Source organism: Bacillus rossius, chromosome 12 (assembly GCF_032445375.1).
Source record: "Bacillus rossius redtenbacheri isolate Brsri chromosome 12, Brsri_v3, whole genome shotgun sequence".
NCBI classification, from domain to species: domain Eukaryota; kingdom Metazoa; phylum Arthropoda; class Insecta; order Phasmatodea; family Bacillidae; genus Bacillus; species Bacillus rossius.
In genome coordinates, this window is record NC_086339.1 from 923,673 (window position 1) to 940,185 (window position 16,513).

Below are 16,513 nucleotides of genomic sequence, written 5' to 3' on the forward strand. Positions count from 1 at the left end.
ACGTGTTTCTAAGTTACGTGTTTGTAAGTTAAGTGTTTCTAAGTTATGACAGTTCTAAGTTGTGTGTTTCTAAGTTGTGATAGTTCTAAGTTATGACGTTACTAAGTTGTGTGTTTCTACGTTGTGTGTTTCTAAGTTATTTGTTTCTAAGTTATGATCCTTCTAACTTATGACAGTTCTAAGTTACGTGGATTTTTTTGAGGTTTCTAAGTTGAGTGTTTTTAAGTTATGTGTGGTTCCCAGTGAAGAGCGTTCACACTACACTCGGTCTGCGAAACACCTGAAGGACCGCTAACACCCAGCTCACGCCGCGGTACACCGACAGTCGGAGACAATGAGGAGCCGCTGCCACGGACGTGCAGGAGGGACTTCCACGCAACAAGCGCACAAGCGCCAGGTCCACGTGATCGCACAGCAGGGGGATCCGAGGGTGCGCCGCGGGGATCGCGACAGTGTGATGTTAGACAGTTTCGTTAATTCACGGGAAATTCGCGGAAACATGGCTAACGGATCTCATTTCCACCGTTTTCAAAAGCGGGAGTTTCTTCTTCACTTGTAGCCTCTGTTGTCCAGGGCGGACACCACGCGAAGTATCTGCCTGACGACACCCAGATGTTAGCACATTTGCGAGCTTGACTTGAAGTACCTACAAACTACAAGTGTCTCATAAACTACTAGAAATAGACACAAAACTTCTGAAATTCCTCTAAATGATAAAAACAAATTTACAATTATTCGTACTTTCATTTGTATTTTAGTATAAGAGTAGGTATATTTGTATTCGAGCTTCAAATCAAGCTACGTTACTATTATTTTCCTTGACCTTTATTTTTCAATCACTGCATAAAATTTAACAATATTTCTTTCATTTTAAAATTCTAATTTCTATGCCTTAAATACAACTCACTGAGATACTCGTGGATATTGTCTGGAGTGCTTGTGAGAGCTGTCGCCAGGAGTGGAGGGGGCAGGAGTGACCTTGAAGGCGCTCGCCAGAGCCTGATCAATGGCCTGACGGAGTGCTGGGGGCCTGGGAACCCCCCCCCCTCCCCCGGCCCGTGTACTTCCGTCGCATGGCCGGATCAACATGTCCCATGACACTGATAAGCTTTTATCCTCCGGTGGACGGAGTTTCTCCCAAATGTGGATCAACACGTCCACAACAATGCAATCAACATCCTCAACATGCTACACCGGCAGTGCTACGTAGCGTCTGGTGTCACAGCAGGGCAACAATGCAGGGCCGCCACGCATATTCACAGCGGGGCTGGTATTTGGGAGACTGGCTTCACCAAAGGCTCCACTACCCTTATTGGTGGTTATAACAGCCCCCTGAGAGAAAGCTATCCCGGAAATATTAGAAAAATAAATCTTTAAATGTTTTTAAGCCAACCATGAACTTAAATTTTTAACAATGGTTTTGCTAATTTAATTATACATCGAAAGTAAAAAAATCAATAACAGTAAAAATGAATTTAGCGTTATTAAAATCCAAACAAATTATGTTTATGTAATGTAATAAATATGCGTCTAGAATATAATGGACACAGCCAAACTCCACGGTTCATGGTTCAGCCGTCTTCACGTCACCCGAGCTACGGACAGTGTGGATTACTGAGACAACACATGCATACAGAGGTCAGCGAGGCGACTAACTCATATATCCAGGGGCGCAAATAAAGCCCTCGTGGCTCAGGACTTTGGTTTTAACCGACACAAGTCATTTCTGGATAGCAAGGGTGCCCATATGAAAGTTTGTAAGGGGGGGGGGGCAAAATTTATAGGGGGAGGGGGGGCAAACCATCACAAATGACAAAAAAAAAAGGCCAAAAACGGCCTTAAAAGACACAAAATTTGCCCAACATGCTCAAGAACACCTATTTTTTTTTCTTTGCCTGAAAGCTAGGGGGTGCCACGGACCCACCCTGCCCATAGGCATGGGCGCTCTTGCTGGATAGGGTGCTTTTCTCGTGCTATTCTTGTGCATGTACACGTGCTATAAGTATAAATATACAGCAAGTTGCCCATAAAGCATAGGTTTGACGTTTGCGTGTATGAATCCCGTCTCAGCGAGGCAGGGGCTCGGACCCTGCACTGGCGAGTGTCCCCCGGGTCACCGGTGGTCTGCGCCCTCCCTCCGAGGGTCTGCGGTCATCAGCCCGTGTCCTGGCTCTCCCTAGTCGGGGCGTCTAGCTCCGGCGAGACCGCGCGGCCGCCGACACCGAGTGTATGTGTGTACACAGGGAGAGAGACACAATGTGTGATAGTAAATACCGTTCAAATCCTTGTTTTCCCTGAAGCCTCGACGAGCAGACCGTCCTGGGAATACGCTTCCCTCTGGAATCAAAGGCGCGAGTGCGTAGGCATGAAAAACAAACGCAAAATTCCGATGGGAAAAAAATCACCAGTTTTGTGCTAGCCGCACATTAAAAAAAAAATTGGTTGTCTGTAAAGTTGGTTTATGGACGATAGTTTAACGTGACGTCATAACAAAACATTGATGAAATGATTGCATACTTTTATGAATAAAATTGAATCATTTTTATTGAATTATCACTATTTTGTATGGATACAAAGGAGTGAAATGAAATCTACAATTTAATTGATAAATTTACTTTTATTTGCACTCATTAATTCAAATATGTTTATTACTTTAACGAACAGATTATTTTAAATCTAACTTTTATACATGTTTGCTATTTAACTTCTTCCAATCTGTGTTATTCTGTTAAGGATAGGACGATGATAGGAAAAGTAGGAAACGAATGGGAGTGTTTCAAGGATGATGTGAAGGACAATGGCTTAGCCAACACCAAAATGCAGTCAAAAATAATATATTTGCACCACGGACTCTGCTAGGAGGAACGGGTTAGCAAAGAGCAATGAAAATGTTACATTGAAAAGCATGAAAACAGAATTACGCCACGGACTCGGTGGCAATGCTAGGAGGTTCAGGTTAGCAAAGAGCGATATAAAATGAGCGTAACGGGACACATCAAAATGGAACAATGTGCGTAACGGGACACTTTTTCGTGCGTGCAGCCGGCGTTCATCGATTTATTAGACGTCACGCCAAAAAAAAATTCCCTTTCGACACAGCTTAAAGGCGATAGCAGATTTCGAAGTACCTACTTGATCTGGAAAAGTTCTGGGAACTACTATAAACATCTGCAACATTAAAAAAAACTTTATGTAATTTTTTTTATACTCCATGCAGCCACATTTTTTCGAATGTTAACTAAATGCAGCCAGCATTATGAGGTCTATGGACCATGAGAAGAAAAAGCAATGTAAACATTTTCCGGATGTCGTGATGTCGCACTATGGTAACGGCTACAACAGCAGTCTTTCTTCGAAATCCACCTAATATATGTGAAGGAGTATCGACTGTCTTAACCATTCAACGGTAACCAAGTTCACATTATTTAGCAGTATGAAAGCCAGAATGACGACTTGTCAGACCTCGTTCTCCAGCATGAACTTTACGAACATACGAGGTACGGGATCGGAGTGTCCGACCTGCCTTGAAACTAATCGACGTAAACTTGCACAATTCAATAATTACTTCCTTTGAATAAGCGTATACCTGACTTGTTTGTAAGGTGAAAGGTGTTCCATGCAGGTGGTTCATATTTCCAGAGGTTACTTTCTAAAGCCCGGGAGAGGCAGGCACAGAGTCCGGCCTTGGGAGGATCCAGCAACACGCCGTGGCCCAGCAACACTCTATAGAACATCCCACTCTTAGATTGCAGTGTGGAAGTATATGGGCGCATTCTCTCTCTCTCTAACACACGCCGATTGCCATTAGCGCTGTCCTTGTTTCTTCGTGCGTTGTTGCCAAATATCAAACGAAATTTAAAATTTTAATTTTCGGACCAAGCTTTTTTTCATATCGTATAGAATCAAAATACGCATCAGGCAATGCTTATTTTGAATACTTAACAATATTTTAAGTATCCGAAAAAATTAAAAAACATAACTTATTCGCTGCGAACTGTTTTGAAGTATTCCGATATGTTTCACATCAAAAAAAGAAAATCTATATGTGTATTTCATTCAGATTTTTTTATTAGTAAATTAATGCCTTAGGACGCCACCTAACAAATATTAAGACAAAAACTGTACAGGTTTCACTTAAATAATTTTTTTAAAATATTGAAATGCATTTTCTCACAAACTGACACATCAAAAAGTTGACCCGCGGAAAATTTTTTTTCTATTAAAGATAGATGGGGGACGAAAGCGAGAAAAATGTTCGCATTTATCGGGCCCATATATATATATATATATATATATATATGGGATTTTTAGAACAGAAAAGAAAACTATAAGAAATTTTCGTCTACAATAGGTAGTTTTTATTTGAAATTTACATAAAAGTGGCATTATTACAAATTTATGTGTAATAGTATAAAATATTATAAATTACGATATGATTTCTTAAAATGCTTCTTGTTCGATCCAAATTACAAAGACACTGATCTCCTGAAATTCGTAATGTGTTAGAGATTTAGCAACAGCGCGCGCCATAAGCCGTGTACTGCAACCTAAGAGTGGAGCGGGCTTTTTTTTTTATAGCAATACTCTAGAGTTCTAGACACTTACACCGGGCAACTCCGTACTAACACAGGCGGGAACCTAGTGGCCTAGTGGCGAGACGTGTAACCACAGAAGTATTATATAGATGAATTGTTAGATTAAATATTATATTATGTAGTGTCAAATATTATAAACTTAGTTTTAAAAACATCAAGAACTGCAGGTTTATAACTCCCATAAATTTGTACAATGCGTTTTCCCAAGAGAAAATAATGTTATTTTTTGAGGTCATACCACATGTATTTCCACATGCATGAAACAGATACTGGGCACACCGTCTACCGTCTATCGGACTGACATCTTCAGTCGCCACTCCCGGCGGCCTGCCTCGCTTCGCAAACACGGGTCACTGGTCACTGGTCACTGGTCACTGGTCACTGGTCACAACCCAGCGCACTGTCCAGTTCCATCGCCGCATCCCATTCCATCAGAACGATTCACCCTTTGCTAGTTCGGGGGCGCAGGCTTGAATCATGACGACACTTGGAGGACGAAAACCTCGGCGCTATCGAGAAACTTCCAGCGGTCGTGCTATTTCGTTGTCTGTCTGTCACGCAGCCCACGCATCACTCAGTCACGCTCCTGGACACGAGGAGAAGGAAGGCAGTATACCGATACACGCACACCGATGTAGCCTGCACTAGTCTGGCACAAAGGGCTGCCGGCTGGTGCTGTCACATGCTTACATAATACAAGCTCAAAAGAATTATTTTCTTAATCTCGGTAAATACTAAAATACTACAAAAATCTATTAAAAAAAATACTTCTTTGGCACAGCCTACAGGCTTAGGTCGATTTCTAAATACCTATTTCTTCTGCAAACATTCTGGAAACATGTATAAACTTATGGAACAATTTAAGAATTTAATGTACCTACATGAAATTCCATTTGTTGTCCAATATTACAAATGATTGATAAAATTTTTTGATTCTGACCAAGGTTTAAATAAAATTAGTATAATTTAAAGTGTATTCGAACGAATTTGACAGTAATAAAGTATTTTTAATTATTTTTTTAATTTTAATACGAGTTTTTAAAGTAGTAGTTTAATGAAAAATTGTTCCAGCCAAATTTTTTAGAGAATGCTTAGAATTTTTACAATAAATAATAGCGAATTTGATAGTATACCTATTTAAAAAGACATGATTTGTTTTTGTCTACCAACCCTTTTTATTTCTACCCCTTGCAATATTGGTTGGTTACATAAAGATTGACGTACATGGTACGAAAGTTTTATTTGTTATTTCCCGATCCCTCGTTTTTTCAAACCCCTTGTAGTCGTCTTATCAAAAATTGTTTCAGACCAAAGTTTTGGAAAATTATTTTACGGGTTACGTAATACGGAAGTTAAGATTTTTTAAACTCTAACTCCAGTTTATTTCCCCCTAATTATTACAATAGACTTCAAGGGTTTTAGTTAAAATCTTGTGTACTACTTAAAAAAAATATATATATATTTTTTAAAAGCCTCAACGAATGTATTAAAAATAAAATTTCACTACTAATTGGTTTTATAGAAATAGTAGTAAAACATTTTTTAAGCTAATTATCGCGGTTAACTGTAAATTAAAATATTAATATATATATCGCCATTCTTAATTGGATACTTTAAAAATAACCAATAAAATGCGCACACGTTCTCATTATAAAAGTTGCCACCAACATAGCGAATTCGTAATTTTGTATTTTGCAAAACTGTAAGTTACGTTAGATTCAAAGTAAGAAAAAACTAACTAACGTCAAAAATTTTATATACACAATCGGGACAAGTGACCAGTTGGTCTACAAAATTTGCCAATTAGAACACGGCTGCACGCAAAATTTCGTTATATTCGATAAATTGCCTAAACTGCGTCGCCGATATTTACTTCGTGTTCGTATTTGGCAGATTCTGTAGGTAAGTGTCAAGTGACATACTCTCGTGTATAAAACATGTGTATCTAATGATACCTACTACAGCGGGTGAAAGATCATAAAGACGAATTATATAAGAAGGTGAAGGGGGAGGAAATTATATATAAAACAGAGGAAAATACAGCTGCTGCGGCCTATTGAAAATATGCGTTTATACGTACAGTAATAATAATTTAGTGAGTATATTGCCGAAAAATTACGAAGAGAATACATTGGGCTTGTTTACCTTCACTTTCGTTAGCACATGCGCTATCTGGACTCTTACTTCATAATTACAAAATACAAAAATACGAATTCGTCATATTAGTGTTATCTTAAAAGATTTGTGCAATGGGAGTGCATGACTTGATGTAAGTTTTTGGACATACGCTATTGCTAAGCAATGTCCAAAAACTTACATCAAGTCGTCATATTAGTTTTAACCTTAAACATAATAAGAAAAAAAATCACACGTTTATGTATTTTAACTAATGTGGACTTAGTTGTGATATTGTATATTTTATTAGTAACGTTTTTTTCAGACATTTCAGAGATTTAGTTTATAACACAGCAAGATATTCTAACTTTTAAACACTTTAAATAAACTTTTAAATAAACACGCTAACTTATTAATAAAAACGAATATTAATTTCCTTGACAGTTCCCTTGGAAATGTAACTTGAAAACAGAAACATATAAATAAAAAGTTTTTTTTTCTAAAGTAACTGGATAATTTTTTTTAAATAGGAGCAATGGTAAGTATTATTTGAACAATATCGTGGCATAATAACACCTAATTATACCAATATTGCTTACATTACATGACTGGTATTCTTCCCACAGCAAAACCTAGCGCGCATTCTGTTGGCGGTCTGTGTAACCATCAAGAGCTGAAAGCTTGTGCGGACATCTAGCGTCGGGAACCCGTACTACAGCGCGCTCCTGCCACCTGCCGTGCAAAGTTGGTATCAAACGATACATCGATACACCGCACTCTTCCTAGGGTAACCATATTACATTTTGACAATTCTTTAGTCACACTGTTTCCAATCGTATTGTGTGGGACTGGTATTTCATGTTTCTCTTTGAAATAACAGATTGCCCTTTATTTTCAAAACAAATATCAAACCAAATATCGAACTATACAAAAAAATCTGAGAAAAAACTAGTATTTATCCGGGCGCGGACGTCATTAACGCCATCTGTCATACACAATAAAACTATACATAGTTCAGTACTTAAAGAATTCGCTAGGTAACAGCACTCTTGCCTAAACGGTAAATTTGACAATAAAAACATTAAACCAATAAATAAGTTGCCACCAACGTTAAAAAAAAAGAAAAAAAGAAGAAGAATGGCAATGTAATAGGGGCACCACTCTAAAAAAAAAAAGGGGGTCAAACACACGGAAACGTATTCATTCAGTACAGTGGCGTAGCCACAGGATTTGTGTATGGGGGGTTTTAAGAAGCATGGCCCCCCCCGTATTAAAGCGGGGGGTCCGAGCATTGAATATATTTGGATTTTAAGGTGTAAAATAGTGCTATTTTAGCAGTTTTCGGTACTTAAATTTAAATATTGTAATGGTAAAATTTTTATTAATTTTAATATGAAATTTGTTTGAGTGATGAATAAGAAATTAATTAAAGATTTGGTGCTAGGGGGGGGGGGGTTTGAACCCCTAACCCCCTCCCCCTTTCTACGCCCCTGATTCAGTAACTTTTTTTGTAATTATAATATCCAGGCTCATTCAGATATTTTCAAGTACTTCACATATAGACAATTGTCAGGCAAATTACAACAAAACAAATTATTCAAAAAGTATTAAAAAAAATAATGCATTTTATTCTTTGAAATGGTTTTTATAAAACAAATTAGGACATATCTTCACTGTACATACACTGAATTATTTAGTTGTGTTGTATTATATTATTTTGTATTGTATTGTAAATGTTATATTTAAGTAGGTACGATATGATAATTGTAAGATTGTATGTAGGTAAGATATGATAATTGTAAGATTGTATGTAGGTAAATTTTTATAATATAAATACACATTTTTCTGAGCTTGATGAAATTTTTCACACTTTATGTTGAAAGTAACAGGAAAATTACGGAACATGCAGGAGCTAATGTCTACATGTATTCCAAACACAGCTCTCTGAAGGAATTCTTTAATTTTAAAGAAAATAGAGAAAAATAACTGTTGTTTATTTCATCTGACAACTTATGTTATAGTAACTGTTACATCTATAATTTAATTTTATATTTTTCCTTTAAGAAAACACCTAAAATAAATTTGAGGATTATATTTTTCAGTCAAGAATTATGTTTTGTATTTTAAAGAGGTAAACAGGTTTTAAATTTTTTTTCGATTTCTTAAAATATCAATTTACGTGCATATTTTACATTATTTGACTTGACATGTTCTATATCCCGGAGCCTTATCTCCTTGTGGAGTCTACAGATCGAAAATAAATAAATACTTAGTATTTACTTTTGTTGTAATATTTATTACCAATCCTCTGGCGAAAATAAACTAAAAAAATATATATATGTAAATTAGAAGTATAAATAAGACCAGACCAAATTTAAGTTTTAGAAAAAACAAAGTTAGAAATTTAGAATTCAGACACTTCTTTTTCATACTCGTAGCCAATGTAACAACCAAAAAAAAACCAACACAAATTACGGCATGACTCAGTACTTTATGAATGGGATGATTTACATGTTTACGTACTGATTCGTTGACCACGAAGTCAGTCAAAAATTTAATAAAGTAAACGACAGTGTAATTTCATCCACTGCAATCATATTCAAAATTTTTGTTAAAAGGTAACGCTTTCATGACTAAGGATTTAGTATGTTAAAATTTCTGTTCCAGTCGTAATTGAATAATTTTAGGTAACTGAAAACTTAAAATTGAAATTTCATGAACGTAATCTAATTAGAATTTTACGCAAATAAAAAAAAATAACAATATATAATGTTACGAACGTGAGCAAGGCCGGGACACGTGCAGGTGCAGAGTTGGCTGGCGGCTGCCGCAACATGCTATGCGCCGCGCGCGCCTGGAAGATAACAAGGATTGTCGCTTTCCCCCCTCCTTCCCCCAAATCCCCGCGCGGCGCCCTGCCTTTGACACGTAACTGACACCTGGCAGCTGCGGAGTTACGCGAGCTGCTGACATGTGATTCGAGAGATTTCTGCCGTCGGGTCGGCGCGGAATGACGCGACTGGCCCCGGCCGCTCTCGTGAGTTCTGGAAATTGCGGCTGAGAGATAAAACGAGGACGGCGGCCTCGAGAGAGTCAGTCGGAGTTCAGTCGGGAGTTCTCCCGCGGCGGAGTTTCCGGGCGATAGTGCCGCGGGTGCGGCAGAGTGGCGAAGCCATTGGACGAAGGTTCCAGGGCGAAGAGTTCAGTTCCGGGCGATAGTGTCGCGGGCGCGGCGGAGTCCCGAGCGAAGTTCCGAGCGAGGCGTCGAGCGGATTCTCGGCGAAGGCAAGTGCGTCGGCGGCGGCGGAGTGCGGCGACGGAGTCCCGCGGCGGAGATCCACGAGGGGTGCTGCGGCGAGAGGTGAGGCCCAGCGAGGTGCGTGGATTGCAAAAAACGAGTGACAGAGGGAAGCAACATTATTTTTAAGTGCTACTGATTATTTGCCATTTTATAAGATTAATTGTAAGTGACATAAGTAGTGGCTATCAATAAAACTGTGTGTGTAATGAAATATTTAATTGGGCTATCCTTTACGAACCCGCAGTAAATCGTAACAATATAATATAAACATCTATGTGTGTATGTATGTTCACTATGGACTCCAAAACGGCTGGACCTATTTTGATGAAATTGTCAGGCAATCTTCAGAGTATCCCAGCGGGTGGTCGTGTGAAGTCAACAGAATGCAGCACTCACCTAGCGGCGACGCGCAGCCCAGCAGCCCCTCCTCGCGCAGGGAGGCCGTCTCCGAGGGCTGCTCCTCCTCCTCCTCCTCCTCCTCCTCCTCCAGCAGCGGGGGAGGGGGGCTCAGCTCGTAGCCCCAGCGCTGCCGGAACGCCTTGGCGCCGCCGTCCAGGCGCGCGCGCGGCAGGTCCACGAACAGCGAGTCGCCGATCTGCGCACCCAGCGCCGCTTCACAACACACCCTGAGCCACGTGGTCTCTGCCCTGGCGTGTGACGGCGGAGAACAGCGATAACGGACATCTCTCCTTGAGAACAAACCTCGGCCACACCATCGAAGCACAACACAAATCTGAGTCGACATATTTATATTACAGGTAATATTTTATACCAAACTTTAACTTGCAAACACCATTTTTCGCATGTGGCTGGAATAGTAGTAGCTATTCAACGTTTACATTATCTCTCTCTTTCTCTTCCCCCCTTTTTTTTAATGATGGATTTTAAATCCTACGCACGGGCCTTAGCAGTGGAGCCAATATTACATTTAAACTAAAAAAAAAAAAAAATGGGGTTGTCTGTAAAGTCGGTTTACGGACGATAATTTTACGTGATAACGTCATAAGAAAACATTGATAGCAAATTGCATACTTTTTAATTTTCAAATATTAAATACAGGTTTTATGAAAAATTAATTTAAAATAATCTGTTCAAATATAATCACGAACAATTAGTTAAACAATCCGCCTTAACATGTATGATATTATAGAAGATTTTCTCGCACGGTGGTTCGCCGGTTCTTGCACGCTCGGCTCAGGCGGAACGTGACAATGAGTCATGCTTTTTTCGTGCGAGCAGCCGGCGATCATCGATTTATAAGACGTTATCACGTCAAAAAAAAAATAATGTTGTCACGCTATCATGGTATTTAACAGAACACTGAATGTGATGTTTGTGTTAAATAAGAAAGCACTATATGTGTGTGCCAGCGAGCTGTGGCTTGGAGCAGGAGACCCAGGGCGTGTGTGCTGGAGTGGCGGAGAAGTGACATGTAGGTCCCTTGGCTGCTTCCAACAATCTTCACCGGCCATCTCACGACTCACATGTACAATAAAACAACTAAATACGGAAACAAAGCTATCCATATGCCATCATATTCTAAAATTATTTTAGTAAACAGACACCACTGTGATGATATCTTGTCACATTTCAAATCGCGGAGTTTCTTTTGAATTTCTGCACAACGTATGTGTGCCCAAGTAGGCGACCCCCTTAAACTTGGAATATCAAAGAAAAATTAATACACAATACAATAAATTGTATTTCGAACCAGTTGAAATGAGCTACTTTGAAAGAAGGTGAATGATACAGATGACCGACTGTCTTCTAAAATTAAAAAAAAAAAAAAAAAAATGTGAATGAGTCTTTCATTAACTCGCCAGAGATGAGTAACATCTACCCTCGGTGACGAGAAAATTACTTTGTTCTCACGTTGCAAGTACACTTATAATTAAAAACTCCAACACGCAATTTAACGTAGATTTCTTAAAAAATAATGCCGAGCGTGATAAATATTCGCAAACTGTGTTTTCTACATCATTTATAGACGCGAAACACACGTAGTTTCCGCACCCACCGCTAGAATTCGCTGCCGGAACAGCTACGTCGACTATCGAATCATTCGATTTGCATAACGAAATGTTAAACTATATAATGAATGGCTCCGATAAAAGCGAAAAATACTTTTGAAAATACAAAACCCCTGCTTTGTACCTGATTTTCGACAAGTAATTTTATTTAAAATTCATTAAACAGTTAACACCATAAAGTTTCCCTTAGTCTTTGTGAACTTGGATCACACCATCCGCCAGCAAGTGATTACACATTTCCGTTCCACGCGACTTTCGTTCCATTGACGAAATTACTCCTACTAAATGAAGTATACCGAGAGCTAAGATGTTTGCACAGGCTGCCAACGCGGACAAACTGTATATCCTTTAAGTAAACATTTCACGAGTAACCTTTTTTTGATAAACTTTTGGGAATTTCGCTTTATTGGCTAAATCAAGCTAGTCATGGTTGTACAATGTACTTAGTGACTCGAACAAAAATTTAAAGTTGAATATAAAAATATGTAAATAATTTAATTCTTGTTTGATCAATCGTATAAAATTAATGTTTATTAAATAAAACCAATCTGTTAACGATAGAAACAAATATAATTATTTTTGTTAATGTTTTAAATGGATCCTGTTAATCTTTGAAAAGTAACAGTTATTTGGAATGTATTGTTAAAAACAATTTTGAGAATCTATAGTTTGAATTCAGTATATGGCTTATTAATTGTGTGCATAAATAATATTTTTTAATGCTTAGGTATTAATTAAAACATTGTAAGTGTTACAGTTCCCATCACATGGCGCGATCGTAACTAGTCTTAGCCACCATTTAAATATTGTTAAGCAAGAGCATTACTTTGATTTATGTTTGTTATTGAGGGTTTCATGCTGGTTACATTATTGAATAAGATTGTGTTTGTAGCTCAACGCATCTGCTCTTAATGTTTATAAATTTTCTCCAAATTCACCCAGGTGTTGGGATAGGTAACAACGTTACACCTTTATCTTAATTTCTCCACCATATAATATTAAGGTCACCACTCTAGTATCACGCACGACGAGGAGATTGCTCCTAGAGGCGATGCTACGCTAGAAGCACCAGCGAGCGTCGCACTTATCATCCCGCCTCACTAACACTAATACACGCCTGACTAGACGGTGTCTGTTACATGTCACTCAGGCATTAAGGTACATTTGAGACGAGAATGACTGACTATCTTGTGTCTTGTAAGGTAGATACTGGTAAAGGATCCCGTCCGATCAGAAGAGTCGATTGCTGCTCCTACACGGCCTGCAAGGCAACCACTTTCACACAACTGGCCAGCGGGTTGCCTACACACAGCATCACAGACGGCGAGAACTGAGAGTCCTCCTATGTAGGGACTATTAACCTCTGATCTCTTAATTCCAAATGACATCACCTACTTGATAACCAAATTGCTTAACTTGAATTATATCACAGGGTCAACGCTAAAAAATGCTAAAATACGCTCGACTAGATGTAAAACGAAAATGCTGAAACTAAAAACAAACCTAAATCTCCTAAAATAAATGAAAATAAATGATCGTTTAGCAGAACTAATGTTTGAGAAATGACGCTAGCAGAGTGCTTGGCCTGTAGAGGCGACGGGACGCTTGTTGCAGCTGCCAGTGGCGCTCTTATGGTCCCGCGCGGAGCAGCACCAGGCAGAGCGGGAACAGGAGTGCCTCAGGATCAGCTGTCGAGCCTCAGGAGCCCCTACGCCTCAGGCCGGCGGCGATAAAGTGGCGCTCTGAAAGCCGGCGGGAAAGCAGTTGTTTGCGGCTGTGAATGCCTTCAGGGGTTAATGCCCCCGCCTACCCGGGCACACACGGCGCGCAGAGCATCAGGAAAAACTACTCAAGATATCCGACTCAGGTCTGTTTACGAAAAGCATTTAAGAATTCGCTGAGGGCCTACATGTGGTTTTGTTTCCAGATGAAGTTATTAAACTGTAGTTTTAGAAGAGTTAAAATTGCTAAAATGCGTGATTTCAAAGTAATTTATAGGCATAAAACGACCGGTAGAGACTGTTGAAATCACTCTAGGGACTTGCATTATACCCTTATCTTAATTTCTGCGCCATATAATGTTACGGTGACCGTTCAAACTTCACAGTCACCCCATGCACGACGAGAAGACTTAGCGCCAGTTCAGAGAAGTGCTTTTGAAATCATAGGCCAAACAATAAGTTTACTGAAATTAGTTCAGACTAATGTCAAGCGCCAAGCCACGTGCAGAGCTCAAGCTATTATGAGTTTTCTTTTACAATGACTCATTATTTCTATCAGAGACTTTCATTCTGAAAACATTCTTTGTTTATATCTTCACGTCTCGTGAAAGCTAAACAACTGTTTGGTAGGCGCTACGTGTCGAACCAAGACTGACGGAAAAAAGCCTATAATCGTGTTCCAGGATATGAACCAGGTATAATACTTGATCCGTCCACATCCTGATGTAAGGATGACTCTCATAGACCGGTGGAGCGACTCCGGAGCTAGCGGTATGCTCTCTAGAGGCGAGTCAACACGTTCACAGCACGCTTTGTAACCAACAACAACTCCACAGACAGGTAGCTTCATGCCTCATGCAAGTTTAGGTACATTTCACTAAATCTTACAGGGTGAAACAAATTACGAATCTGGCTACCCCACATGCAATTAAATTATATTTTTTGTAACAGTCACCTATAGACTTGAAACTTTGGAATTTTTTTTAAGGTAAATATATATTTTCACATGCACTCACAACCAACTCAGGATTTTGGCAAAAAAAAACATGCTGGTTCATACAGTTGACTAAAGGAGTCTCAATAATGAACAAATAAAGAATACGAGGCCACTCAAGAGCTTATCGCCAAGGCGTTTAGGGTTCAAATCCCGGCGGATTACTTTTCGAAGTGGCGGACTTTGCCGTATCTCGCTGACCTTGTCGCGCCACTCGAGGGCGCGACAGTTAGCGATGACGGCCACGTCTTGAGCAGTGACGTTGTTGGTCCCCGCCCACCCGGGCACACACAGCGCGCACAGCTTCACGAGAAACCACGCGACATCAGGGCGGTGCATGATCGCGATGATCATTCAAGAATACGCTGATGGCGGATGAGTGGTACTACGTATTGTGAGTGAAAATGGCCGAAACGCGTGTTAGCAGAACATGTTTAGGCAACAAAAAAAAAACAGCCGGTACAGATACGTTTTAGCCATTTTTACTCGTACAAAAATACAGTTTAAATAAAAAAAACAGTACTACTCATCCCCCGTCAGGGCATTTTAAAATGCTCTCCTTGAAGAGACCTAACTCGGATGTGTTGAGCAGTGCACACACCAGGCGCGACAGAGCGGCACGCAAGCACAGACAAGCACAGACAAGCACAGGCAAGCACAGACAAGCACAGACAAGCACAGACAAGCACAGGCAAGCACAGGCAAGCACAGACAAGCACAGGCAAGCAGGGCAGATACACACCTGCAGCTGGGTCCTGGGGCGCGCAGGGACCCCGGGGAAGATCTGAAACCAGAACCCAGGGAGGCGGCTAGACGAGCGAGGCGGTTAGTTGCCAGAGAGGGTTAGTCACATGGCCAGCAGCCCGCAGCCTTCACCGCATTCAAGTTCGGAAGCACTCACACCGAAACAAACACAACCACATATTTTAATAATGCATCCACATGTATGTTTGTGGATTTTTTAAAACATAAGTTTTGTACATTACAAAGAAAGGTACCAGAAAATAGTCATAGACAAGACCAAATACAATTAAGTTTATAAACAGAAAATTCACAAATAAATAAATTATCATGCCTGCATTTTTAATACTCTTATCGTAATAAGGCCTTCATAATACTCAATTACAAGTCATATGCAAACGTACAAATGCAGAAATATATATATTGTTTAAGTTTTGAATTTAAGTTTATATCCTGTCTAGAAAATGCTCTTTAACAAGCATACAAAATGGTGGCATTCCTACTCTATTGCCAATGTGGTAAAAGAGTGGCTATTATAGTCACAAAGCGTGGTAAACGTTCCAATAACTTCGCAGTGATAGTTATATCGAGTTTTTTAAACACCCACGAGCGCTTAAATAAAACTAATTATTTTTGAAAGCCATGCGTGCTTGCGGTTTGGAGGAACTGGGAGTTATAAAACTGGAAGACCCAGAGAAATCTTGTTAATCTGTTATTTTCGCCATGCCATGTTAAAATTTTGGATTAATAATTACAAAAATAATAACACAGGTCTGCCTATTTTTTTAAAAGTTTTTTTTGTTTAATGGTTAATATTGGTTTTAATTGTCTTAAAAGTAATAGAAAACGGTATTCATACGGTATAGTATACCACGTCACATTTATCAGATTTAGATGATACAGTATTTGAATACGAAAAAGAACAAAACAAAAATTTAATAAAATGAATGAGAATCATTTTAGAATAGTTTATAAAGTTTTTTTGAGTCTATAGCTTTTATAATACAACATTAAGG

At 39.3% G+C, this 16,513-nt stretch overlaps 1 protein-coding gene across 2 annotated transcripts in view; it reads right to left on the reverse strand.

Annotated features, from left to right (window-relative positions):
- The window catches only part of LOC134537324 (ras GTPase-activating protein raskol), a 327,338-nt gene that overhangs the window by 150,556 nt on the left and 160,269 nt on the right, over positions 1 to 16,513 (reverse strand). Inside the window, exons 3-4 of one of the 2 annotated variants that reach the window (XM_063377628.1) lie at positions 15,499 to 15,540; positions 10,408 to 10,606 (exon numbers count right to left, since the gene is read on the reverse strand). In XM_063377628.1, the coding sequence (XP_063233698.1) occupies positions 10,408 to 10,606; positions 15,499 to 15,540 (241 nt within the window). The remainder of the gene's footprint in view (positions 1 to 10,407; positions 10,607 to 15,498; positions 15,541 to 16,513) is intronic. The other variant, XM_063377629.1, reaches the window with a different exon arrangement.